The sequence below is a fragment of the Poromitra crassiceps genome (assembly GCF_964638095.1).
Source record: "Poromitra crassiceps genome assembly, chromosome: 5".
Lineage (NCBI taxonomy): Eukaryota > Metazoa > Chordata > Actinopteri > Beryciformes > Melamphaidae > Poromitra > Poromitra crassiceps.
The window spans coordinates 54,155,512-54,182,039 of record NC_139642.1 but is presented as its reverse complement, the minus strand read 5'-3'; the positions used below and the strand labels follow the sequence as shown (position 1 = coordinate 54,182,039).

Here is a 26,528-nt window from a genome sequence, read left to right as displayed (position 1 = left end):
TGTGTCATGATGTTGAATGTGTTTGGCACATTGCCATGAACTTGGCTTATTGAGCCCGTTATTGGATTACAATAACATGTTTGATTGGAGTGTGGGGTTTTAGCCTAATTGATCAACAATAACCTGTTGCTGTTGGTTGCCTGCGATGCCTGAGATGTCTGTGTTAATGGGACGACCAAAGGCTAAAAACAGTCAGTAGAGACCTGTGAATGACACTACAGTGCAGCTATCAAGAGGGAAAATAAAATTGCTTTTTAGCTGCTGATCGCTAATGAGCTTGTGTCATTTTCAACCTAGCAGAATGTTTGGGACAACAGACATTTGTGTTAGGCCTATCTTTCTAACATATAACATAGGCGTAGGCTAGCTAACTCAACATGCTATGTGTTGTGTTTAGTGTAAAGGTAACACAAATGTAGTAGCTAGCCTAGGCCTGTTGTCTCAAACTAGTGTGCTGGAAAATGACAGGGCTACGGCTTACTTATAGCCTAGAGTACAGTAGGTTATGGGTTTAGCCAAAGCAAGAAATGAGTGGTAATCTAAATTTGTAATAGAATTGAATGGTTTGTGGGGGTGATCGATTCTATATACTCAGGGCTGGGTGGTATAGCCCAAATAGTATAAGGCTTCATCATTGCACATAATACTGTATAACTTTAGGCTATACTACTACAATGATAAGGTGAATAGTTTTTCTCTCTCTCTCTCTCACACACACACACACACACACACACACACACACACACACACACACACACACACACACACACACACACACACACACACACACACACACACACACACACACACACACACACACACACACATACAGTCAAACAGCTTTGACCTCTTAAAAATATTGATTTGTCATGGTTTTAAATAAAATCAAAGTATTCAATTATCCATGAAAAGATCAAAGTAAATCAGACCCATTTTGAACCATGTTCCGAAGCAGCACCTGTTTATTTTACGTGTGTTGAATTATCAACTTAAAATACTTTTTAAAATACCACCCATGCAATAAATTTTACAGTCTTGCAATAAATAGACTATAAAAACGTAAGCAAATGAGAAGGGAATGTTAAGAGAGGAAATGACTGGGATGTTTTACAGATTTCACTATTTACAAGGAGTCTAAAAGGCTGGGGATCTCCAGAAGAGAAAACACTCGCGCACACAAAGACACGCACACGCACACGCACACACACACACACACACACACGCACACACTTCAGATAAATGCGTGCAAAACTGGGACAAACCCATATATAGACAGAATCATACAGAAATAGTCTCATTCTCTCTCTCTCTCTCTCTCTCGCCCACTTGAAACCAGACACAATTGAATGATGTGTAGTTCTGGAATGGAATGCACAGAGATAAGACAAGGTTCAGCGTGAAGACACACACACATCACTGAGTCATAGCCAGGTGCCTTCCACCACCGAGATAAGCACACACACACACACACACACACACACATCACTGAGTCATAGCCAGGTGCCTTCCACCACCGAGATAAGCACACACACACACACACACACACACACACACACACACACACACACACACACACACACACACACACACACACACACACATCACTGAGTCATAGCCAGGTGCCTTCCACCACTGAGATAAGTACACACACACACACACACACACACACACACACACAACACTGAGTCATAGCCAGGTGCCTTCCTCCACAGAGATAAGTACACACACACACACACACACACACACACACACACACACACACACATTGAGTCATAGCCATAGCCAGGTGCCTTCCACCACAGAGATAAGCACACACACACACACACACACACACACACACACACACACACACACACACACACACACACACACACACACACACAACTGAGTCATAGCCAGGTGCCTTCCACCACTGAGATAAGTACACACACACACACACACACACACACACACACACACACACACTACTGAGTCATAGATGCCTTCCACCACAGAGATAAGTACAGACACACACACACACACCACACCACTGAGCCCACCCAAACGTACACACACACACACACACACACACACACACACACACACACACACACACACACACACACACACACACACAATAAAAACTATTTACAGTCCACACTGTGCTTGTTTTAAGTTAGATTCTATCAGCACTCTCTTACAGAGTGTGTGTTTATATCAGAAAGAGGACATGAAGGAAGCAGGGTTCCCACACCTTTCTAAACATCAAATTCAAGGACTTTTTGAGGCCTTTCCAGGCCCAGTTCCTTCAGATTCTAGGCCTAACCCGGCATAGTGGTACTTTGACGTGTCCCAGGCGTAGCTGAAGATTTAACGTTAGCTTTCTGCATCATTCGACTTCACTCCCTCCTGCTGCAGGCACAGGATCGTCGCACGTCCTTCAGGCGGGTGGCACATGAAACAAAGACGCACAGATGGCCGGATACACACCATCGATACACACAGCAGACAGAGGAAGGTAGTCTATTAAAAAGAAGGATATAGCCTATCAAATTAATTTCAATTTCTATTTTGGCACAAAATAATATTCAATTCAAGCACTTTCAATGACCCATGCCATGTCTATAACCCTTCAAGGACCTGTGGGAACTGGGAACCCTGAGGAAGGAGAAAGATAACAAATGAAAGAAGCTGATGGAGAGAGGAATAGACACTGTGAACGTGTGAGAGGTCCGAGTGAAATGTTTCTATCACGTCTCCTGATTCTAAATATAGCTGAAACACTTGGTTTGAGCAAGTAAACTATTGTTCATAAGCATTTTACAAAATGGCCATGGGAAATAAATTGGCGGTTGAAATCCCTTGGTTCATATGCCTAGCCTGGAAGAGGGCATGGCTTTGGCACTCGATAAGGAATGACAAATTAAACTCATGACAGAGAGAAAGAGCAAGAGAGAGAGAGAGAGAGAGAGAGAGAGAGAGAGAGAGAGAGAGTGTGTGTGTCTGTGTGTGTGTGTGTAAGCCAGCAAGGGGGACGGAGAAATGTCAGTCTGGGTCATAAATTGTCCCCCCTGCCCATCTAATTGGCCATCACCATACATCACTCCACGCCACTCTGCTGCTATAGAGGGTATGCACACCCACTGGAACACGCCCCCTCAATCAGGAATGAGTGTCAAAATGAGTGTCAAGTTCCTCCCTGAGCAGCAGGTGTCAGTTATCTAGGCTGATTACTGCATTCAAGCTCAGTCTTGCTGTGACTCAGTGGGCGTGACCCCACAGTGACTTCTGCCTCTGTGACATCACATGCATACCCTCTATTAGCCATGAACCATAGGCCCCTCAGTCACTCACACAGCATCAATAACACTGTACCGTCCCAAGGCAAGTATCCAGAGGGCTAACACTGTATCGTCCCAAGGCACGTGTCCAGAGGGCTAACACTGTACCATCCCAAGGCACGTGTCCAGAGGGCTAACACTGTACTGTCCCAAGGCATGTGTCCAGAGGGCTAACACTGTACCGTCCCAAGGCACGTGTCCAGAGGGCTAACACTGTACTGTCCCAAGGCATGTGTCCAGAGGGCTAACACTGTACCATCCCGCTCAAGTTGCTGAAACAAGACTCATCAGACTGTAATCCGATTGTTGGATATCACAGAAACATGATGGCGCGGGAGAAGATACATTGATTGTGATTGTGGTTTGTGAGACTTTGGACACAATCAACATTTTACACATGGAGGCGTCCACGTAGGGCAGCGGCTCCCCGCCTACCAACACGAGGGTCACAGGTTCGAGCCCCTGTGTTACTTCCGGCTTGGTCGCGGGCGTCTAGACAGGCCCAATTGGCCGTGTCTGCGGGTGGGAAACCGGATTAGGGGAATGTGTCCTGGTCGCTGCACTAATGCCTCCTCTGGTCAGTCGGGGGCGCCTGTTCAGGGAGGAGGGGACCTGGGGGGGGGCGATAGCGTGATCCTCCCAGGAAAATAGTCAGAGGTCAGGCTCACCTTGAAGCCGGGTGATGATGGACAGCCTCCCGACTCTATTCACCTCCATTCTTCCCCTCAGAAAAGATCACTTTGATGCTCTTATTCACTTAGTACTCATATCAACAGAAATCAAAGAAGCCGCCCGGGTAAGAACAGAACTCATAAGAAAGTGTGCAAGAAAATAAGAGGGTCAACAATACAATCTCACTGGGCGTTCACACCAAGGTGATTTTCGTACATTCGTGCAATGAGCTTACACACAAAGTCAATGCAAACAAATAACAAAATGAGTAGTTGCCGCTTCGCCCCGGGTGGTGCGAATGAGGTGAATGGGGCAAATGACGTGATATTCGCCTCATCGCCCATTCGCTCAAATTTACATTTTTCAATTTTGGCAAATCATTTGTGCAAGTTAGTGAAGCTTTCCTTCGCTCTGGTGTGAACCCACGGATTATAAAAGAGAAATCAGTGAAAAGTCATGAAATAGTGCTGAGATATAGTTAATAGGGCTGTAGAGTGTACGTAGCACCAATCATTACCATTACCATTTGACAATGGCATATGTAAGGGATAATGTATATTGAGGCGGTGATTACGGGGGAAATAATGACCGACAGGTGATGATTGAGCCCGACGCGCAGCGGAGGGCTTAATGATTCACCTGAAGGCCATTATTTCCCAGTAATCACCGCCTCAATATACATTATCCCGCTTAGAACACGGCCTACAACTAAATCATTCAATAATCTGACAAAAATAATTATTCAAATAGATTTTTTAATAGCGTTTTCAACGGCAAAGCGGTTTCATTCGTAATTGGCACACAAGACACCACAGCTGCAACTGGTTGGCCTAATTAGTAGTGTTTGCTGACAAAAAGCTCTTATCAACTGATTAATCCAGGTGTGGCAGAGCAGCGGTCGGTTGTCGAGAAATAATGACCGGTGAATATTGTTGATTGACCAATCAGAATCGAGTATTCAAGAGGGCCGTGTTCTAATTACAGGTAACCCCCCCCCACACACACACACACATTGACTGGCTATACAATCTACCTGGGGGAGTTATATTCCTGTGTCTCTCCCAGACTCCTCCAGCTTTATAATAACAGAATGAATCATCCACCAGGAGAGCACATCCACGGCCTCTATTTACTGAGGAGGAGACAGAGTGCACCGGAGAGTAGTTAGAGAGAGAGAGAGCGAGAGACATAGAAAAGCACAAAGTGAGAATGACTGATAGACTATGGGCTGATTCTGATTCTGGACTTGATGGCTTTCCCCCACTCAACCTCTCCCATGTACAAAATGGTGCCATAAAAAGCCAATCCAAAATCTCTGTGCTCTTTGATGGAATAAATTGGGCACTAACGATGTCTCGGAATCCTGGAATTGAGGTATGTCTCCGAAGTGATGAGCTAATGAAAGAGCCAATGGCAAAATATCTTGACCAATCAGGGAGTGAATGATGAGGTCACATGCTGGGGCAGGGTGGCTGATTGCTCAGGAGAGAGAGCGAGAGAGAGAGTGTGTGTATGTGTGTGTGTGTACACTGGCTTGTGTATTTAGCAGTGATGACCCTGGGAGCCCTCAGTATTAATGGCACAGAGTAAGAAATGAGATGGTGGGGCTGGAGAGCAGGAAAGGCCAGTATGGTCAAGAGGAGCTAGAGATGGGGGGTCACGACCCACGTACAGTGGGGGTCACGACACACGTACCGCACCAACTCTCAACCTCTCGCTTCTGGGAAACTGCTCGATCCGCTTCCTGCGTGATCATGTGCTGCACAAATAAAACCAAACATGATCATCCAGTTCATTTCATTTTTAATTGTCAAACAAAGTAAAAACAGTGTCATTTTATTCATTGTAAATAGTAATTTTACATCAAATGTCAAATGGTGTGTGTGTGTATGCCTGTATACAGTATAGCAGTGGCACACAACCTTGCCCTACTCAGGAGCCACATTGACAAAGGAAAAAACAAATCTTTGAAAGAGCCACAATCCAAAAAAGTCCCTTTACTCCCCCCCTCTTTTTAGGTTTTTATTTATTTATTTTTAAGTAGGGCTTAAAAGAGCCACAACTACCCATAAAGGAGCCAAATGTGGCTCTAGAGCCTCAGGTTGAGTATCACTGCAGTATAGTATACTGCAGGGGTGCCCAACCCTTTTTGACCGAAGATCTACTTTTCAAGTAGCCAGCCTCCCGAGATCTACCGCGTAGTAGACCGCGATCGACTGGTTGGGCACCACTGGTATACTGTATGTATTTGTGTATGCCCAACTCCAATCTGAGCCATCTATAGAGCGGTTTGTGTGTAAAAGATCTCCATCATTTTCACTAAGGTCTGTGTGTGTGTGTGTGTGTGTGTGTGTGTGTGTGTGTCCGTCCAGCTAGCCATTCGTCTTGGTACAGTCGTATGGTTTCCACCACTGTGCAAACTGCAGGACTTTTTTCCTCTGATCATCAAAGTTCTCTCTGATCGGCTTCCTCCAACGACGAGGCTCCAAGTCCATCATACCTCCTACCACTTCCTGTATATATAGCGAGCGAAAAGGAAGAAATGAGGGAGAGCGGACACCAGTGCTAACCTGACTCTGCCAGACGCGCGCGGTATTCTGCGCCCATCTGGCAGTGTCAGATGGCGACTTCATTTCAAGTGGCTAGCGACAAATCTGGCACATTTTTCTGACCATGGGAAGAATCCCAAAGCATTTGGCAATAAATGGGTACAGCTGATGCCAGTTTTCTCTACTTGCTGGTCTAATCCAGAGAGGTCTGATGATCACACATCCCTCTCTCTCTCTGACTGTCTGAATGAACACAGTGCTTTGTACACACAATACACACAGACCCCCTCCCTCCGCTGACAGCAGGGACCGAGGGTCCACTTGTCATTGCTACCGGCGTATGCTGAAACTGACCTGGGCGGGCGGAGTCAGCACGTAGTATTAAAACATGGCGGGCTACACCGCGGCGTCCATAACAAGTGCAACATTATACAGACGTCATCTGGTGACTTTCTGAGCAGCCGATAGCTGCTTTAAAAACATGTTTTACAAAGTATACTCTCAAGGCAAGGGACTGTTCCTGTGGAGCAGTGTTGGCATAATTGGTAGCACTGGGATAGGCACAAATGTCCAAAGTACAACAAGGTTGATGAAAAGCAACAACAAAATGATTGAATGTATTTTTCCACAACATATATTGTATATTTTGCCATTTGTCAACATAGCTGTACTTTGCATATCTGTGACTATACAACAATTGCTACCAATTATGCTGCAACACTGGAACACTTCTTCAACCTTCAATGTGTGGATACTTGCAGTGTGCCTTGTCAAGTCTGTTGTCCCGGAGTATGCTGTCCATATATATGTGAGGATCTGTAACATTTTGTCCTACACCAACATTTCCAGTTCTTTATTGTGCAAATGTCTTGTGCTGTGTTAAGCTAAGCAAGGTCAAATTCCTCATCCATGCATTTTGCCAAATAAAACCAATTTTCCTCATTCAAATTCTTCCCACGTTCTCAGACTCAATTTACTATGACATCTTTGAAAACATTTCAGACACAGCCAGGATTGGAACAATTACGCCATCAGAAAATCATTCACATGTCAAGTTATTGCCTTGTGAACAAATATGTATTTTTGAAATAGTACAAAAGAAAGATACAAATGAGTAGTTTTACATACACAAATCCCTATCCCCATCCCTCCAATAGCCTCCCCCTCCCCCCACTGGGGTCTCCCAGCTAAGTGAGAGAAGTATAACACACAGTGTTCCTCTGTTCATGACTCAAGGAGCTTATTGTTTATTGCACTTCTGCATGTGGCCACATCTCCAAAGTGGAGGATTTGCTGCTACTAAGGTTGTGAGGCAGCAGCCATCTTTGGACTAAAAGTTTGTTGGCGGCTGTTAAGACCACCTAGCAGCAGCTTGCGCTGTTTTTCACTTAGCCCTAACTGTGAGTCATCGTTGAGGAGCAGTAAAGTTATATTGCAATATTACACTGTATGACCTCACCTGACAATTCTAAAGTTATTGTTAACTTAAATCACCCAGATAGCTGCTACACATCGGTGTTGGATGAGTTGAGCTACCACCCAACCAACCCCCCGTTGTGAAGTGCTTTGAATATCTAGAAAGGTACTATATAAATGCAAACAATTAATCAAATTGTTCTCTTTTAGAAAACAGAACATAGATAAGTGTGTTTGATAGGTAAAATAGAAAAAAGAAAAACAATGCACAAGATACAATAACCTTAGTTCACACACTGACCTTGCCAAAGTAGTGGGGGAACTTCTGTTCATTCTCGATGACATGGGCGAACCCACCCTGGAGGCCAAAGTCTACAGCAAAGTAGGGGAGACCTCGAGGCACCTAAAGGAGAGCAGACAAACAATGAATACCAGGAGGAACAACAATTCAATATTTATCAGAAAGAGGAGAAGAAAGAAAAAACAAATACTATATATAAAATCAAGACAAATAAAGAAGCAAAACGCACAGCTCGGCGGACGTCTTTTGAAGAGAGGTCGACTATCTTCTTGTTCATGGCCCACTCTTCGTCACACTCCATGATAGCTTTCTGAAGAAACACAGGCATGTTTGTGTTACTGCACTTGTGGGGACTTTCTAAAGAAACACAGGCATGTTTGTGTTACTGCACTTGTGGGGACTTTCTGAAGAAACACAGACACGTTTGTGTCACTGCACTTGTGGGGACTTTCTGAAGAAACACAGACACGTTTGTGTCACTACACTTGTGGGGACTTTCTGAAGAAACAGACACATTCGGGTCACTGCCCTTGTGGGGACAACGCAATGACTCTTCATTCAACTTAACACCCACCCTAAAATAGCCCCTTTAATTCAGTTTGAAAGATAGAAGTACAGCACACCACAGACACACACACACAAACCTTAAAATATATAGGTGCCATGTCTCCCAGTTCTCGAGGCAGTGGGATACACTCCAGCACCATGTGCTGTCTTCTGCGTGGGTTCATGTGGGTCTCCATGAACACACAGTCCTGCTCCTGGGACTCAAACATCCGCACCAAGGCCCGCCGGAACAGCTGCAGACAGCCAAACTCAACTCAACTCAACTCAATCATTCTTACTTGAACATGTAGGCTTGCTGTTTAACGACTACAACTGAAGCGGCTTGACTCAGGAGTGACGGGACTCAGGACACTTGATTGGCTAACCTGCATTTCTGACCAGACGTCCTCGTCCAATCCGGTGGCAGAGCAGTGATGTTGGAGAGGAGAGATGAGACAGTGGCCTTCTGTCATGGACACTCCCACCGGCAGGCTGAGATACACCTAGACGCACGCACAGTTGAGACAGTGACTGGTCCGATAGTGATTACAGTAGTGAGTGCGTTTCACAGTAATAAACTGTTTATTATGGGATTTCTAGAGTTACCTGATTATTCAAGTGTCATGTAAACGGCATCCTTTACCGGATAAAGGCCATTATCAGTTTATGAGAAAACCCATAAACAGACCTAGGTTTCTGCTGAATCACCAGGTTTATTCATTGCAGTCAATGTCCACTCGCACACTTTGAGGTGAGTTCCCGCTATTTACCAAGTGCATGTAAACGCGGAAATCAGATTATTGCCAGTTGCCTGATTATTCTGTTTAATTCTGATTATTGCGTGCATGTAAACGCACTAAGTGACATTTACGGTGACAAATTCAGACTTTCTGAGGCAATGTGCGTATAGTCCACCTTACCATGCCCCCGATGGCCACTATGAGGTGCTTCTGGAGCTCCTGGCTGCTGAAACAACGCTGGCATTTCTCCATGGAGGCGGCCAGCTTCTTATGTTCTCCGATGGCTCTGCTCCTCATCCTGTCCTCCTCCCTGCCCTCGCCCTCCCGCTGTGCCGCGCTCGACACAAACATGTCATCCAGCGTGTAGTTGTCGCCGTCCGTCTTCCCCATCATCTGGAGAGGCGCCGGAGAAGAGCGAAAGTTGGATTAGTTTAGTGAGTGTGGGAGGGTGTGTGTGTGTGTAGGAGTGGCTGTGTGCAAAACACTATGTAAGTGTGCAGCAATACATACTGCATGTGTACATGTTGACCAGCCTATGTAGCCTCACACACATCCATTAGCTCTGTTAACCAGCTTATGTAGCCTGACACACATCCATTAGCTCTGTTGACCAGCGTATGTAGCCTGACACACATTCATTAGCTCTGTTGACCAGCCTATGTAGCCTGACACACATCCATTAGCTCTGTTAACCAGCTTGTGTAGCCTGACACACATCCATTAGCTCTGTTGACCAGCCTATGTAGCCTGACACACATCCATTAGCTCTGTTGACCAGCCTATGTAGCCTGACACACATCCATTAGCTCTGTTGACCTGCCTATGTAGCCTGACACAGGTCCATTAGCTCTGTTGACCAGCCTATGTAGCCTGACACACATCCATTAGCTCTGTTGACCAGCCTATGTAGCCTGACACAGGTCCATTAGCTCTGTTGACCAGCCTATGTAGCCTGACACACATTCATTAGCTCTGTTGACCAGCCTATGTAGCCTGACACACATCCATTAGCTCTGTTGACCAGCCTATGTAGCCTGACACAGGTCCATTAGCTCTGTTGACCACCCTATGTAGCCTGACACACGTCCATTAGCTCTGTTGACCAGCCTATGTAGCCTGACACAGGTCCATTAGCTCTGTTGACCAGCCTATGTAGCCTGACACACATCCATTAGCTCTGTTGACCAGCGCAGCCTTTTAATTGGATTATTCCTTTACCATATTAAGATCGATCTCGGATCTTATGAATCAAAATCAGAGTTTTTTAACCCAGCCCTATGTACAACAGCAACTGAGAATCTTCTTGTCATAAATGTATGTGCACACACACGCACACACACACACACACACACACACACACACACACACACACACACACACTATAAGATAAAAATACGGATTTAAAAATGCCTTTTTTTTTTCATATTTCTGCCCTGGCGGCCTGTAAAAAAGTTTTTTGTACTACGGTAATCAAGAGGTCCAAAATGTAAATTGATCAAATTGTTGAACCTGCACCATGCTCTTTAATAGAACAGCAGTAGAGGGCAAACCCTCTCACTGTGAGTCAGTCAGAGCCAGAGGAGGGAGGGGGAATTTCCCTCCAGGAGGCAATAGAGACTAGAGAGTATCATTTATTATTGTTATGACATGATTTAAAAACAGGTTAAACACCGTGGTGTTGCGTTGGATCGAATAGCGCAACAGCCTTCTCTCCTTTCCTCCCAGGAGGAAAGGAGAGAGGGAGGGCTGAAGGACAAGAGAGGGAGACAGGAGGAGAGCGGGATAGTGCGTGCTAGAGAGAGAGAGATAAAGAAGGCAGGATAGATGGAGAGAAAGGGGATAGATGGACAAATTGATAGAGGGGTTATTCAGATAAGTGTGGGAGGAGGGAAAGAGGGAGGGAGGGAGGTGGAGAGGGAGGACCAGTGAAGGAAGGATAGCGTGATGGAGAGATGAGAGGGAGGAGAATAGCGTTTTCTCTCTCCCTTGCAAATCATAAAATAAATCTATAGCTGTGATTAGTGGTGCTATTTATAGAAGCCCTGCCATGGTAACTGTGGATGTATTTTTAGTGTCACTTTTTGTAGGTGCAGCGTGTGTGTGTGTGTGTGTGTGTGTGTGTGTGTGTGTGTGTGTGTGTGTAATGTGTCAGAGTGAGGGCGACTGGTTGTGCGTCTGTGTGTAACTGAGCAAGCGAGTGAAGCAGTGAGAGAGTGAGTGAGTGAACGACTGAGCGAGCGAGTGATGGCAGAGAAAGTGAGAGAGACACGGGAAAAACACGGACGAGCTAAAACGTTTGTCTCTTCTTTATTGCCATGGCAACTCTGCCATCTCATTGTCATGCTACACACACACACACACACACACACACACACACACACACACACACACACACACACGGAGAGAAGAGTCATTATCCTACCCCCCAACCCCACGCCCATTACGGTATGTCACTTTAAATGACTTTTACTTTCACTTTATCGTTTAGCGTTTGAGAATGTTTTCCGTTTGCTCCATCTTCTGCTGTTGATGTGATGGCTGTGCTGCACACTGCACTAAGTCACATTCCTCCTTTGTAATATATATATAGCTATTAAAATTAATCTTGAATCTTGTAAACAAGCAAGGAGAGGGCAGGGAACAAGAACGATGTGTCTCCGTTCAGCGGAAAAGTGCTGTCTGTGAAAACTGCTGATAGACTGACACGCGCCACACGTGGCAGCAGCACGCCAGCACCCATCTGTTCCTGTGCCTCTTTCAAACACACAGGGGGAGAGAGAGAGAAAGAGAGAGAGAGAGGGAGAGAGAGAGAGAGAGAGAGAGAGAGGGAGAGAGAGAAACAGAGGCAGAGATAAGAATAGAATAGAGAAAACCTAATAAAAGAAAGAAAGAATGAGGGGCCCTTTACACGAGGACAGTTTCTGGAAGAAACGACACAATAGCGTTTCCTTCACACCTTTTCCTTCACACCTTCTCCCTGTTTACATGAGCGCTGTTGAATTTTTAAAATGCTGTAATGTACATGCCAGGTCACTAGGTGGCAGTGTGATCACCTTATTCTTTGCCCATACAAGGACACTTCTGCATGACGTCATTTCGTAATCGTTTTTCCGGTTTTATACACGGAAGTAGAGTACGCCTTCCGTAGTCATTTAGACTTGCCAAAAAGTTGTTTTCAAGCTAAAATAAACTCCAAACTGTTTTAAAGTTTTAATATTTGTCGGGTGAGAACGTAACATATATGTGACCAGTTTATCAGAATAACGCCTATTGGAAATCTTTAACGAGCAGCGAGGACCGGGAGCGCTGACTGTGATCTGTCAAACCCTACTGTAGGCTACTGGCAGTGAGAAAACACTGTTGACGTGCTTTTGTAACTAACGTTAAATGCCGACCGGGTACAGCCATCATCGGCTCCTCGCAGCAGTAATGTTATGAACATGTAACTGAAGTTGGCCGCAGTGTAGCTTAATTCTGAATGTTGCCTAACATCATTCATACTGACGTTTTATTGCTATGGCGTAATCGCATGTTTCGCGTGTGCAGGCACGTCAGAGTTCCTGAAATGAGCCGTCTTCAAGCGATTACATGGAGCCCTCAGCGGGAAGCGTCATCAAGAATTTCACTCTGGAAGGTGGTTTCAAAATGTGTCGTTTCCTAAGCCCAAATTCGCCATCGCCGTCTAAAAGGGAGGCACTAACGATAAAATAATTCCCCGTCACCATAGGAAAACATCCTCGTGTAAAAGTGCCCCTCAGAGAGCGTTAAGAGAGTGAGAGAGTTTGAGAGATGGAGAGGGAGTTGGGTAGTTAGGAAGAGAGAAATTGTTACAGACACAGAACTAAATGCCAGCCAGTCTGACACTACAAATAGTTAAATAGCTCCCCCAGAGCTGCAACGATTACCGTAAATTCCGCACTATAAGCCGCACCTGCAAAGTTGACTGTTTTTTTTTACATATATAAGCCGCACCGGACTATAAGCCGCGGGTGTTTTAATGGTATTTTTTTTTTTTTTTTTTTTTTTATTGTGTTTTAATGTTTAATTACCATATGTAAGGGTTCATGCACAGAGGGGATTGTCGGGAAAGAGATGGCTGTTTGAGGAAGCTCCCATTTATTAACATTTCAACAAAACAACATAACACAACACCACCTGTGTTGTGTTATGTTATGTTATGTTATGTTGTTAAAAGAGGGCAAGAGAGGAAATTAAAACAGAAGTGGATTTATAGTTAGAAAGAGTGCTAAAAAAGAGAGATTTTTTTTTTTTTAAATCCATAGATAAGCCGCACCGTTATATAAGCCGCAGGGGCCAAAAAAGGCCAAAAAACGGGAAAAAAGCCGCGGCTTATAGTCCGGAATTTACGGTAGTCGATTGATCGATTAGTCGATCGCCAGAAAAGTGATCGATATCGCTGTGTTGTCCTGTGTTGTCCTGTGTTGTCCTGTGTCAGTCCTGTGTCATCCTGTGTCAGTCCTGTGTCATCCTGTGTCAGTCCTGTGTCATCCTGTGTCAGTCCTGTGTCATCCTGTGTCATCCTGTGTCAGTCCTGTGTCAGTCCTGTGTCATCCTGTGTCAGTCCTGTGTCAGTCCTGTGTCAGTCCTGTGTCATCCTGTGTCAGTCCTGTGTCATCCTGTGTCAGTCCTGTGTCAGTCCTGTGTCAGTCCTGTGTCAGTCCTGTGTCATCCTGTGTCATCCTGTGTCAGTCCTGTGTCAGTCCTGTGTCATCCTGTGTCAGTCCTGTGTCAGTCCTGTGTCAGTCCTGTGTCATCCTGTGTCAGTCCTCTGTCATCCTGTGTCAGTCCTGTGTCAGTCCTGTGTCAGTCCTGTGTCATCCTGTGTCAGTCCTGTGTCATCCTGTGTCATCCTGTGTCAGTCCTGTGTCAGTCCTGTGTCAGTCCTGTGTCATCCTGTGTCAGTCCTGTGTCATCCTGTGTCAGTCCTGTGTCAGTCCTGTGTCAGTCCTGTGTCATCCTGTGTCAGTCCTGTGTCAGTCCTGTGTCATCCTGTGTCATCCTGTGTCATCCTGTGTCAGTCCTGTGTCAGTCCTGTGTCATCCTGTGTCAGTCCTGTGTTGTCCTGTGTCAGTCCTGTGTCAGTCCTGTGTCAGTCCTGTGTCAGTCCTGTGTCATCCTGTGTCAGTCCTGTGTCATCCTGTGTCAGTCCTGTGTCATCCTGTGTCAGTCCTGTGTCAGTCCTGTGTCAGTCCTGTGTCAGTCCTGTGTCATCCTGTGCTGTCCTGTGTCAGTCCTGTGTCAGTCCTGTGTCAGTCCTGTGTCATCCTGTGTCATCCTGTGTCAGTCCTGTGTCAGTCCTGTGTCAGTCCTGTGTCATCCTGTGTCAGTCCTGTGTCATCCTGTGTCAGTCCTGTGTCAGTCCTGTGTCAGTCCTGTGTCATCCTGTGTCAGTCCTGTGTCAGTCCTGTGTCATCCTGTGTCATCCTGTGTCAGTCCTGTGTCATCCTGTGTCAGTCCTGTGTCAGTCCTGTGTCAGTCCTGTGTCATCCTGTGTCAGTCCTGTGTCATCCTGTGTCAGTCCTGTGTCAGTCCTGTGTCAGTCCTGTGTCATCCTGTGTCAGTCCTGTGTCAGTCCTGTGTCATCCTGTGTCATCCTGTGTCATCCTGTGTCAGTCCTGTGTCAGTCCTGTGTCATCCTGTGTCAGTCCTGTGTTGTCCTGTGTCAGTCCTGTGTCAGTCCTGTGTCAGTCCTGTGTCAGTCCTGTGTCATCCTGTGTCAGTCCTGTGTCATCCTGTGTCAGTCCTGTGTCATCCTGTGTCAGTCCTGTGTCAGTCCTGTGTCAGTCCTGTGTCAGTCCTGTGTCAGTCCTGTGTCAGTCCTGTGTCATCCTGTGTCAGTCCTGTGTCAGTCCTGTGTCATCCTGTGTCAGTCCTGTGTCATCCTGTGTCAGTCCTGTGTCATCCTGTGTCAGTCCTGTGTCAGTCCTGTGTCAGTCCTGTGTCATCCTGTGTCATCCTGTGTCAGTCCTGTGTCAGTCCTGTGTCATCCTGTGTCAGTCCTGTGTCAGTCCTGTGTCAGTCCTGTGTCAGTCCTGTGTCATCCTGTGCTGTCCTGTGTCAGTCCTGTGTCAGTCCTGTGTCAGTCCTGTGTCATCCTGTGTCAGTCCTGTGTCAGTCCTGTGTCATCCTGTGTCATCCTGTGCTGTCCTGTGTCAGTCCTGTGTCATCCTGTGCTGTCCTGTGTCAGTCCTGTGTCATCCTGTGCTGTCCTGTGCTGTCCTGTGCTGTCCTGTGTCATCCTGTGTCATCCTGTGCTGTCCTGTGTCAGTCCTGTGTCATCCTGTGCTGTCCTGTGCTGTCCTGTGTCAGTCCTGTGTCAGTCCTGTGTCAGTCCTGCCTTTGCCAGATTGAGAATGACTGAGTTGAGCACCGAGTTCCCAGCTTGCAATTCCTCCAGCTTCGGTGTTACCAAGTTCACTTTGGTAATAATGATCAAAACCGTTATTGTAAGCTGTGTTGCCTGGTTGTATTGGGTACAGCCCAGCGGGTTGCCAGGTTGTGTTTCAAACTAAGTGCTTCTTACCTTGGCAGCCATGCGGGAGTAGAGGGCGTTCTGGTCCTGTGCTGTGCTCATCTTCTCCCTCCTGACCATCTCCTTCAGGCCCACGTTGTCATCATCCTGGAAGTAGCGCACACGCTCCCCGTCCACATGGGTCTCAATCTGCAGCAAACAGAGAGAGAGGGAGAGAGGGGCTGATCAAGACTCAAATACACAACAGACAAAGAGGAAGATGGAGAAAGTGGTAATCAGGAAAATAGGAGTACATTCACTGGAAATGAGTCAGTGCTGTGTCCAAAAACAAAGTCCTAAAAAACAAAAACAAATCGAGAAACTACAAACTACAAAGAGGAGAGACACACACGCACGCACCGTCACAGACAATCTGAGAGAGAAAGACAAGATGGACACAGGAAAGGGCAGAACATGAGAGAAAAATAAAGAGAGAGAAATGATAGTCAGAAAAAGAGAGAAGGAGAGACAGATGGTGAGAGTAGTGTAAAGAGAATAGGCCACTTCATAAATGTATTATAACCATAAACGGAGAATAGACTGGAGAGCTGTGTTTATTACACTCATATCATCTCAATGTTGGACCACCTGCTCTCATACACATGAATAACAAAAGACAAGGAATAACGAGCGCAAAACAAATCTGTCACTTCTCTCTACTTCTGTGTAGAAATACTGTAGCAGGTAGGATAGTAGGATAACACTGATCTGTATTTGAAATTAACTACGTATCTCGCGTGCTCAATTCCTAGGCTCGCCCACCCTGCAGCTCGCATACGCAGCTCAGCCGCTGCGCGGCCCTGCCCGCAGCTCTGGCCGAGCTCGCGGCTAGGCTGCTCTATTGGCATGCTCAACTTTGCATCACTGATGACATCACTCACTGATGACATCACAATGATGACACAATGTCTATAACATCATCAAGGATGTCACAATTGCCCGAGTGTAACCAAAAACCACAATTACTCGAGTGACATCATCAGTGCCTATGACATGCTCTTATGACATCACTATGACTACATCAGTGCCTATGACATCATCAGTGAAGTCATAAGATGAATTGCTCTTATGACATCAGTGGCACATACTGTAAATGGAAACCAACAGACAGACAGAGATTGCCCACTTTCCCCTTTTATAGATAAGATAGATAGATAGATAGATACAGTATAGAAATAGATAAGTCGTGTTTCCATTACTCTCAGAAATGCGCAAAATCTAAATATCGCAATAGAAAGTGGGTAATGGAAACACGTAATTTTCGAAAAACCTCCCAAATATCGCAAAAAGTTTTTGCGCTCTCATGAGGTGGTTTTTCAGACGTGTCGATATAGCAGTTTATCGCAAAAGTGTAATGGAAACGCATTTTTCGCATTTGCATGTCATGTGACCCATCTTCTCCTTTGGAAAAGGAGCGGAAAATGAAAGGAAAATGAGGGAGAAAGGGTTCGATAAGCCGTGGCAAAACCTCCGCAGCAACCTAGCAGAAAGACGAGTGTTGTGCAAAAGCGGAGCTGGGGAAAATAGATCATGTTTAATGACAGAAATCGGTCCATGGTGACAGGCTGCCTGTCTGTGTGCGCGCAGTTATAGGCTACCTTTTTTCCTCTGCCTCTCGCGCTCACTGCATTCACCGCAGCCAGCAACATGTTGGGGCAGGGTACGACACTCATTTCTATTGAATTGATAATCAGGCTCGTTTATATGCGTTGTAACTTCATGTGGTGATTTGCTTTGACCATTGGTTGGATTTGAGCATGCAGGGGACGGGATTTGGGGCAGATCACCGTGCGCATGGCAGCTGCTGCAACGGGGAATTGCGTTCAGGTGTGTGCGCCGTCACTCAAACTCAACTTCAATGGAAACGCCTACAAGTCGCAATTGTACATTGTCGAAGTTGTAGAAATATCGCAATTATTTTGCGAAAAACTGTAATGGAAACACAGCTAGTGATAGATGGGAGATGTATATATAAAATCAGAAAAATCCCATTCCTCTTCTCCTCCCATTCTGCTCTCTCCTTCCCACCCTTCATCCATCACTTTCTCTCCCCGTACCGCTTTCTTTTTCCGGCGTCCTCCGTGGGGCTCCTGAGGTCCGGAGGGGGCGTTGACTGGCCAGGCGCGACCCGAGTGGTCCGTTCTGAACAGTAGCACTTCCTGGTCCTGGTCAGTGGAGCGTCCTGGGACCTGAAACACCAATACAAAGTCAGGTTGTTGTTGTTGTTGTTGTTGGTTTTAAGTTTATGGTCTTTCTCAGCATTTATAGTCAGTGAGTTTTTGTAACCTTTAAGCCACCCTGTGGCCAAAATATCTCAAATGAAATAATAAATATATGAAACCTTTCTAAAATGTCAACGGCTTGTCAATTTAATCATAGAACATTACTTTGCACTTAAAAAATCTGGTATTGAGGTCAAACCACGCACGCACGCGCACAGCTGTGAAGGGCTCATCTCCCAGACGTATGAAGCATTTAGCCACATCATGACCAGTTGGTAGTTGGCAATAATCGTGACAAGTTGACAACACCACCAAAAGAGAAAACATCCGTTTCCTTTCATCTTTGTCAGCACAAATCTACAGATCTAAAAGTTTCAGTTTGAGGTGTTTTCTAGAAAAGCTTCACCTGGGAACCTGACGACTCAGACAGCTCATCTTTTATTTGCTCTGGCCCCATTTCCACCTGGCCAATCACAGCCCCTTTAGTACACGGCTTTGTTTAATATCTGACTGGTCAATCATGGCATTTTACGTCTGTTATTTCTGTATAGCAAACTGCTGCTAGCAGAATGTTGCTATGAACGAACGCAGTTCTGATAAGACTCTGGAGGACCACGTCGTCATATCAATTGACAGAATGAAGTCCGGTAAATTTAACAGTGCTTTGTGTCGGGGTCCTGTATCACTCTGTCGGGGATTATTTGGCGATAATGAGCGGCTCGCTGTAACAGCTGATCTCATGGCAGTTGGCAAACCAGCTGACCAGTAACGTTAGTTTGAGCTGGTCTGCGCTGCATCACACATTTCGTTGCTCTGATTGGTCGAGGCATTTTGGTTGGAATGCGCCCGCTGGTAATGACCCCCCCGCCTTCCCCCCAGAAATAGAAATTGAACTGAGAGATTCCAGGCTCATTCGCATTTGCGAATTGGTCTGGAAATGTCAGGCTAAGAAAAGCATGTTCTCTGTAAACATCTTTTAGGCATCAGACCAACTGTACTATTTCAAACTGGACTGGAGGGTTGGATAACCCAGCCGGATTGTCCTGCTTGCCAACACACAGGTTCTGATGCAACCCAGTTTGCAGGAGCGTCTGTGCAGGAAGGCAGCTTGGATGAGTATGTTCTTATGTAACTGTGGCTATCAAGTGGACCAGTCTTGGCACCCCCACACGTCCAGAATGGCTCTCCTCTCTATATACTGTCATCAATTCTCTTCCAGTGCTTACTGTACGTTTGCACAGTTTCCAGCGTTACATCCAGGTGTTGTTGTTTTCTACCTTTGGTCTCAACAACAGCAGATTGAAGAGGTTGATGTCTGGCCCTCCAGGCTTCATACAGCCCACTCAGCTGCTGCTGAGGAAATCAACTGTACTCAAAGTCACAGGCGATGTCAAGCCATGTTTTGCCACATTGAGTCAGTGAGCTGACGGGACTACAACTATACAACAATAACACACAGATGACTTGGGACTACAACTATACAAGAATAACACAGATGACATGGGACTACAACTATACAACACTAACACAGATGACTTGGGACTACAACTATACAACACTAACACAGATGACTTGGGACTACAACTATACAACACTAACACAGATGACTTGGGACTACAACTATACAACACTAACACAGATGACTTGGGACTACAACTATACAAGAATAACACAGATGACTTGGGACTACAACTATACAACACTAACACAGATGACTTGGGACTACAAGTATGCAACACTAACACAGATGACTTGGGACTACAAGTATGCAACAATAACACAGATGACTTGGGACTACAACTATACAACACTAACACAGATAACTTGGGACTACAACTATACAACACTAACACAGATGACTTGGGACTACAAGTATACAACACTAACACAGATGACTTGGGACTACAACTATACAACACTAACACAGATGATTTGGGACTACAGGTATGCAACAATAACACAGATGACTTGGGACTACAACTATACAACACTAACACAGATGACTTGGGACTACAACTATACAACACTAACAGAGATGACTTGGGACTACAACTATACAACACTAACACAGATGACTTGGGACTACAAGTATGCAACACTAACACAGATGACTTGGGACTACACAACTATACAACACTAACACAGATGACTTGGGACTACAACTATACAACACTAACACAGATGACTTGGGACTACAACTATACAACACTAACACAGATGACTTGGGACTACAAGTATGCAACAATAACACAGATGGCTTGGGACTACAACTATACAACACTAACACAGATGACTTGGGACTACAACTATACAACACTAACACAGATGACTTGGGACTACAACTATACAACACTAACACAGATGACTTGGGACTACAACTATACAACAATAACACAGATGACTTGGGACTACAACTATACAACACTAACACAGATGACTTGGGACTACAACTATACAACACTAACACAGATGACTTCGGACTACAAGTATGCAACAATAACACAGATGACATGGGACTACAACTATACAACACTAACACAGATGACTTGGGACTACAACTATACAACACTAACACAGATGACTTGGGACTACAACTATACAACAATAACACAGATGACTTGGGACTACAACTATACAACACTAACACAGATGCGTTGTCGATATACCGTTCCTTCTTTTCCCCCCACTGTGTTGACAGTAGAAAATAACTGCTGGTCCCTTCATGGCAGAAGTAATTGGACTGTAACTGCAGTTAAACTTAGCTGTTATTTGACCTTATATTGACTTTGTCATATACAGACTGTCAGCATGTCAGAATGCACTCAATCCATACTTCTCTGTAAATATATACAAACATAACCTATTGCAAGCCTGGGGCAGTGAACCCACTGACCATCCAAACACGTGCACACACAGACACGCACGCACACGCACACACACACACACACTCTCTCTCTCTCCCCCTCAGATACGGATATTCACACAAACACGGATTTTGCCATGGGTGGGTGGGCTTACTGGCTATTGTCAATTAAAAAAAGTGAAAAAAGATTAGACGTCGCTGATAAGCGACATCCAGGACATTGTAATTAAAAGCCCCATCAAAACTCTCAAACACGACACTGTCTCCAACAAATCCCAGTTATAAAAGCCTCTCCGTTAGAAAAATGCATTCCTATCAGAAAAGAACAGGGTTATTCAAACATAAGCTCAGTGGCAGGAGCCCAGCTGACGTAAGCATGAGTTGCCATCATGATGGTTTAAACCACGCTGCATCTTCAACCTTGTTCTCATGTGACACATCGGCCAGACCAGCATCATGGCACCATGAGAAGTTGACATGAAATTTACAGGTGATTTAAACACACACAGAACAAAATGCAGGTGATGCAGCAGCACACACCCACGTGTATGTGGTAGTGTACTGAAATAATATGTACCGTAAATTCCGGACTATAAGCCGCGGCTTTTTCCCCGTTTTTTGGCCCCTGCGGCTTATATAACGGTGCGTCTTATCTATGGATTTTTTCAGATTTTTTTTTTCAAATACAAATAAAATCTCTCTTTTTTAGCACTCTTTCTACCTATAAATCCACTTCTGTTTTAATTTCCTCTGTTGCCCTCTTTTCACCACACCGCGGACACTGTGTGCACTGTCGAAATAAACAAAGGTGTTGTGTTATGTTGTTTTGTTGAAATGTTACGGTAATACGGTAAATGGGAGCTTCCTCAAACAGCCAACAATCCCCTCTGTGCGTGAACCCTTACATATGGTAATTACGGTAAGCAAAGTTCATCAGCCCGGAATCACAACAAGACGAGCAGTCTCTCTCTCACTTACCATGGGGAAGGTACGCAGAAAGTCACACGACGCAGCTTTCAAGCTGAAAGCAGTCGAACTCGCACTAAAAGAAACAAACAGAGCAGCAGCGCGTACCCTGGGCATCGATGAGTCAATGGTGAGACGTTGGAAGCAGCAGCAGGAGGAACTGTCTCAGTGTAATAAGACAAAAAAGTCCTTCAGAGGCCACAAAAGCAGATGGCCGGAACTTGAAGATTCCCTTGAGGACTGGGTGTTGACCCAGAGAGGAGACGGCCGAGGCGTTTCCACGGTGCAGATCCGACTGAAGGCCAAAACAATCGCCACCGAGATGAAAATTGAACATTTCAGAGGTGGGCCATCTTGGTGCTACCGATTCATGAGATGAAAGGGACTGTCCGTCCGGGGGAGAACTACTGAACAACTCCCTCCCGACTACCAGGAGAAAATCACAAACTTCGGCGAATTCACACAAAGGAAGATCACGGAATATTATAGGAGTGTGAAAACATCCACAATCACCAACGGGTTCCAAAACGCTGGACTGCTGCGGGATGAAAAGGATGACGCCGCCACAGCTGGCGCTGAGGGCCGTCAGAGGCTTCAGAGGCTGTTCGATGCCGACAGTGATGAAGAGGAGTTCGTTGGTTTTGAGTGACAATGAAGGAGAGAGGAGAGTGGTTGACGAAGCCACCCTGAACCTGTTCGTTTCCGACACTGAAGATGAGGACTTTGGTGGTTTCAGTACGCAGGAAGAAGAGGAAGACGAGGATTAGTGACTTGACTTCTCTGGTTACAGGTTTGCTGCACATATACGGTAGCCTATTGTTGTGTGATTTTGTCTGGGGATTAGTGACCTGACTTTTGTTTTGTTTTGTTGAAATGTTAATAAATGGGAGCTTCCCCAAACAGCGATCTCTTTCCCGACATTCCTCTCTGTGCACGAACCCTTTCATATGGTAATTAAACATCAAAACACCCGCGGCTTATAGTCCGGTGCGGCTTATAGAAGAAAAAAATAGTCAATTTTGGTGCTGCGGCTTATAGACCGGTGCGTCTTATAGTCCGGAATTTACGGTATCTAAAAACAAGCTGTGATTTTTTTTTATGGCTAGCTTGCGATAAGAGCGGAGGGGAGACGCAAGCTAGTCTCGGCAGCAATCTCCAGACAATCTCCGCTTACCAAATCATCTGGAAACTTCTTGGCAAAAATAGTTGTTTGAACGGCAGCGAGAATGGCCGCTAACAAACCTACGCCCCTTTGTCACGTTACCGGAAATTATCCTCTCTCCACACCGTTATCCTCCAGAGTGAAACAAACTGGAGATTCAGCCAATCACTATGGAGAGAACTTTCTAAAACACTGAAAATGGATGTCCCGACCAACCTCTGCATGTCACCGCCCCTTCTGCACAAAGGCCCGCCCTAAACACTCCGGATTGGTTCTGTGATGCAGTTTTTTTTTTTTAAACACTCAACTTGTTCCCACCAAGTTTTAACAACGAAAGCTGGGAGAAAGTTCTCAGTGTCTAGGTGAGCAAAGCAGTTAAGAGGCTGAGAACTGAGTCGAGAAGCGAGCTAACTGAAAATAAATGAATTGACGCTGAGGAGGAGGGGATTCAGTGAATCAGGATGACTTGAACGGCATCAGACAGTCATTTGGAAGCATGTTGGATTCAGAGCTGATGATGCCACGATCTCAGGCGTTCAGAGGGAGAGGGGAGGAAATCAGAGGAAGGGAGGCAGGAGGAGAACATTGGAGATTGATTTTTGCTCTGCTCTTTATAAAGCTCGTTGGATGCTGCTCCCGTCGGAAATGAGCCTGTGTGAAGCCATAAAAGGCATCAGCTGTGGCAGTGAGCAGAGATACAGCAGTGCTGCTGCTGGTGTCAGGGCACAACATCACCCTCTGTTCATTACCTGTGCCACTGAACCTGAACACATCGTCTCTCTGTACCCCTCTCTCTGTCTCTTTCATCATCTCTCCTAGGGGACGTCACAATACTATCATTTCTACTTCGATACCCATAGATACCCAGGAAAATATTGATACTCGATACCATTTTCGATACCACGGGAAGGGGGGATAACATGACAACACATCAAGACAGGCATCAAAATAAAGTTAGACAGATGGACGGACAGACGCACACTTCTCCATAATCTAGGCCTGATCAAACTTTGAATTTAAGACAGCAGATTAGCCCTGCTCTAGCCATCAGAACACAGTTTAGCTTGTTGAAGCAACAGATACCCTTAATGATAGGGAGCGAAAAATCAGTGATTTTTCATTCAAAGAAAGCACTGATGGTATCAAAAGGGTTGCAAATGAGTATCGTATCCGTTTCAAATGTTTAGTATTGATATTGATACTTATGGATACTATCGATACCTGTTGCAAATGAGCATTGTGTCCGATTCAAATGTTCAGTATTGATACTTTTCGATACTATCGATACTTTTGACAACCCTACTCTGTATCCCTCTCTGTGTGTCTTTCTGCTAGGGCACACTCTGAATGACCCCGGGTCAGGGCCCTGTCGTCAACACACCAGCAGACAGCAGGTTCCCATTAGGGCCCATTGAACTGGCGAGCAGGAGCTGAGTGCAAAAGAGCCTTCAAACAAATAAATCCCTTTTAAAAGCAATAAGACATAAGAGCAGCACATTATTTACTTTCATTTGAAGAGGAGTGTGTGCCAGACGCTTCTCTTGCCTGCCTGACAAGAGAGATGGATGGCTGCTGCAGTAACCTGCTCTCTCTCTCTCTCTCCCTCTCTCTCTGTGTGTGTGTGTGTGTGTGTGTGTGTGTGTGTGTGTGTGTGTGTGTGTGTGTGTGTGTGTGTGTGTGTGTGTGTGTGTGTGTGTGTGTTAAGTAAAGGAGAGATATAGCTTTCAGTGTTTGTATTAGGATTCAGACTAGGGGAAAGGAAATAGAAGCAGCCAGCAGATAAATCTGACAAAGGGATTCTGTGTGTGTGTGTGTGTGTGTGTGTGTGTGTGTGTGTGTGTGTGTGTGTGTGTGCGCGTGTATGTGTGTGTGTGTGTGTGTGTGTGTGTGTGCGCGCGTGTATGTGTGTGTGTGTGTGTGTGTGTGTGTGTGTGTGTGCGCGCGTGTGTATGTGTGTGTGTGTGTGTGCTGCACGGTATACCAATACAGTAATAGAAAGGCATCACAATACAAATGGTACTATACTGCATTAAATTGGTACATGTACTTTAAGAATGACAGCGGGGCATTGTGTGTGTGTGTGTGTGTGTGTGTGTGTGTGTGTGTGTGTGTGTGTATGAGTACACGCGTCAGGCTAGGCAACATGTGAGTCACTCTCCGCATCTATTTATTCATGTGCATTCATGTGTTTATATCAATTTGCATTTTTTCTCCCATTTTTCTCCCCAATTGTACTTGGCCAATTCCCCCTGCTGTCGCGGTCATTGCTCCACCCCCTCTGCTGATCTGGGGAGAGTTGCAGACTAGCACATGACTCCTCCAACTCGCCAGCCGCTTCTTTTCACCTGACAGCGAGGAGTTTTACCAGCAGGGTGTAGCACGTGGGAGCATGGGAGGATCACGCTATTCCCCCCCCAGCCAGAGGAGGTGCTAGTGCAGTGACCAGGACACATAATCCAGCTTCCCACCCACAGACACGGCCAATTGTGCCTGCATGGACGGCCGACCACCAAGTCGGAGGTAACACGGGGGCTCGAACCTGCGACCCTCGTGTTGGTTGGCAGGAAGTCTACTGCTGCAATCCCCGGACACCCCGCGAATGTGTTTATATCTGCTTGATTTGAGAGTGTGCTGATATGGCATCTGATTTAGGATTGTGTGTATGAAAATGTGAAGTGTGTATCAGTCCGTGTGTGTTGGATGTAAATCTGTGGGAAACAGCACCGTGCACAGATATCAACAGAGGGGAAAGTAAGTCAGGAAATACAGCAGGTATTTAGAGAGGCAGAGAGACAGATAGAGAGGAGAGAGAGCGGTCAGGTATTTAGAGAGGCAGAGAGACAGATAGAGAGGAGAGAGAGCGGTCAGGTATTTAGAGAGGCCAGAGAGAGAGGAGAGAGAGCGGTGCAAATGTGGCAGAGTCTGTCCACTCATACCACTAAGTAGATTTTTTACCAAACTTGGAGAAATTATGCATCGTGAGGATGTTTAGATAGCAAACCATGTCCATGTTGTCTATGTCTATGTTAGTAAAGGGGTGGTGTACTTTATAAACTAATGAGTAGTAATGGTAGGAATGGGTGGATATATTGAAATTCAAAATATCACAAAACAAAGATTTTACAATAAGCACCGGCAGAATGAACCAAATATTAGCTACAATTTATTCTGCTGTAGTAATAACACATGACAACTTGCTCGTCACAATTTCACAAGATAGAAATTTGCTCTTTTTAATG

At 45.5% G+C, this 26,528-nt stretch overlaps 1 protein-coding gene across 2 annotated transcripts in view; it reads right to left on the bottom strand.

Moving 5' to 3' along the window:
- Positions 1 to 5,788: 5,788 nt before the first annotated feature.
- The window catches only part of cwf19l2 (CWF19 like cell cycle control factor 2), a 48,916-nt gene continuing 28,176 nt past the window's right edge, over positions 5,789 to 26,528 (bottom strand). For both annotated transcript variants that reach the window (XM_083637404.1, XM_083637405.1), the window contains exons 12-19: positions 18,134 to 18,265; positions 16,089 to 16,226; positions 9,725 to 9,937; positions 9,191 to 9,307; positions 8,903 to 9,058; positions 8,488 to 8,568; positions 8,259 to 8,360; positions 5,789 to 6,505 (exon numbers count right to left, since the gene is read on the bottom strand). In XM_083637404.1, coding sequence (XP_083493530.1) covers positions 6,365 to 6,505; positions 8,259 to 8,360; positions 8,488 to 8,568; positions 8,903 to 9,058; positions 9,191 to 9,307; positions 9,725 to 9,937; positions 16,089 to 16,226; positions 18,134 to 18,265 — 1,080 coding nt within the window. In that variant the 3' untranslated portion in view covers positions 5,789 to 6,364. The remainder of the gene's footprint in view (positions 6,506 to 8,258; positions 8,361 to 8,487; positions 8,569 to 8,902; positions 9,059 to 9,190; positions 9,308 to 9,724; positions 9,938 to 16,088; positions 16,227 to 18,133; positions 18,266 to 26,528) is intronic.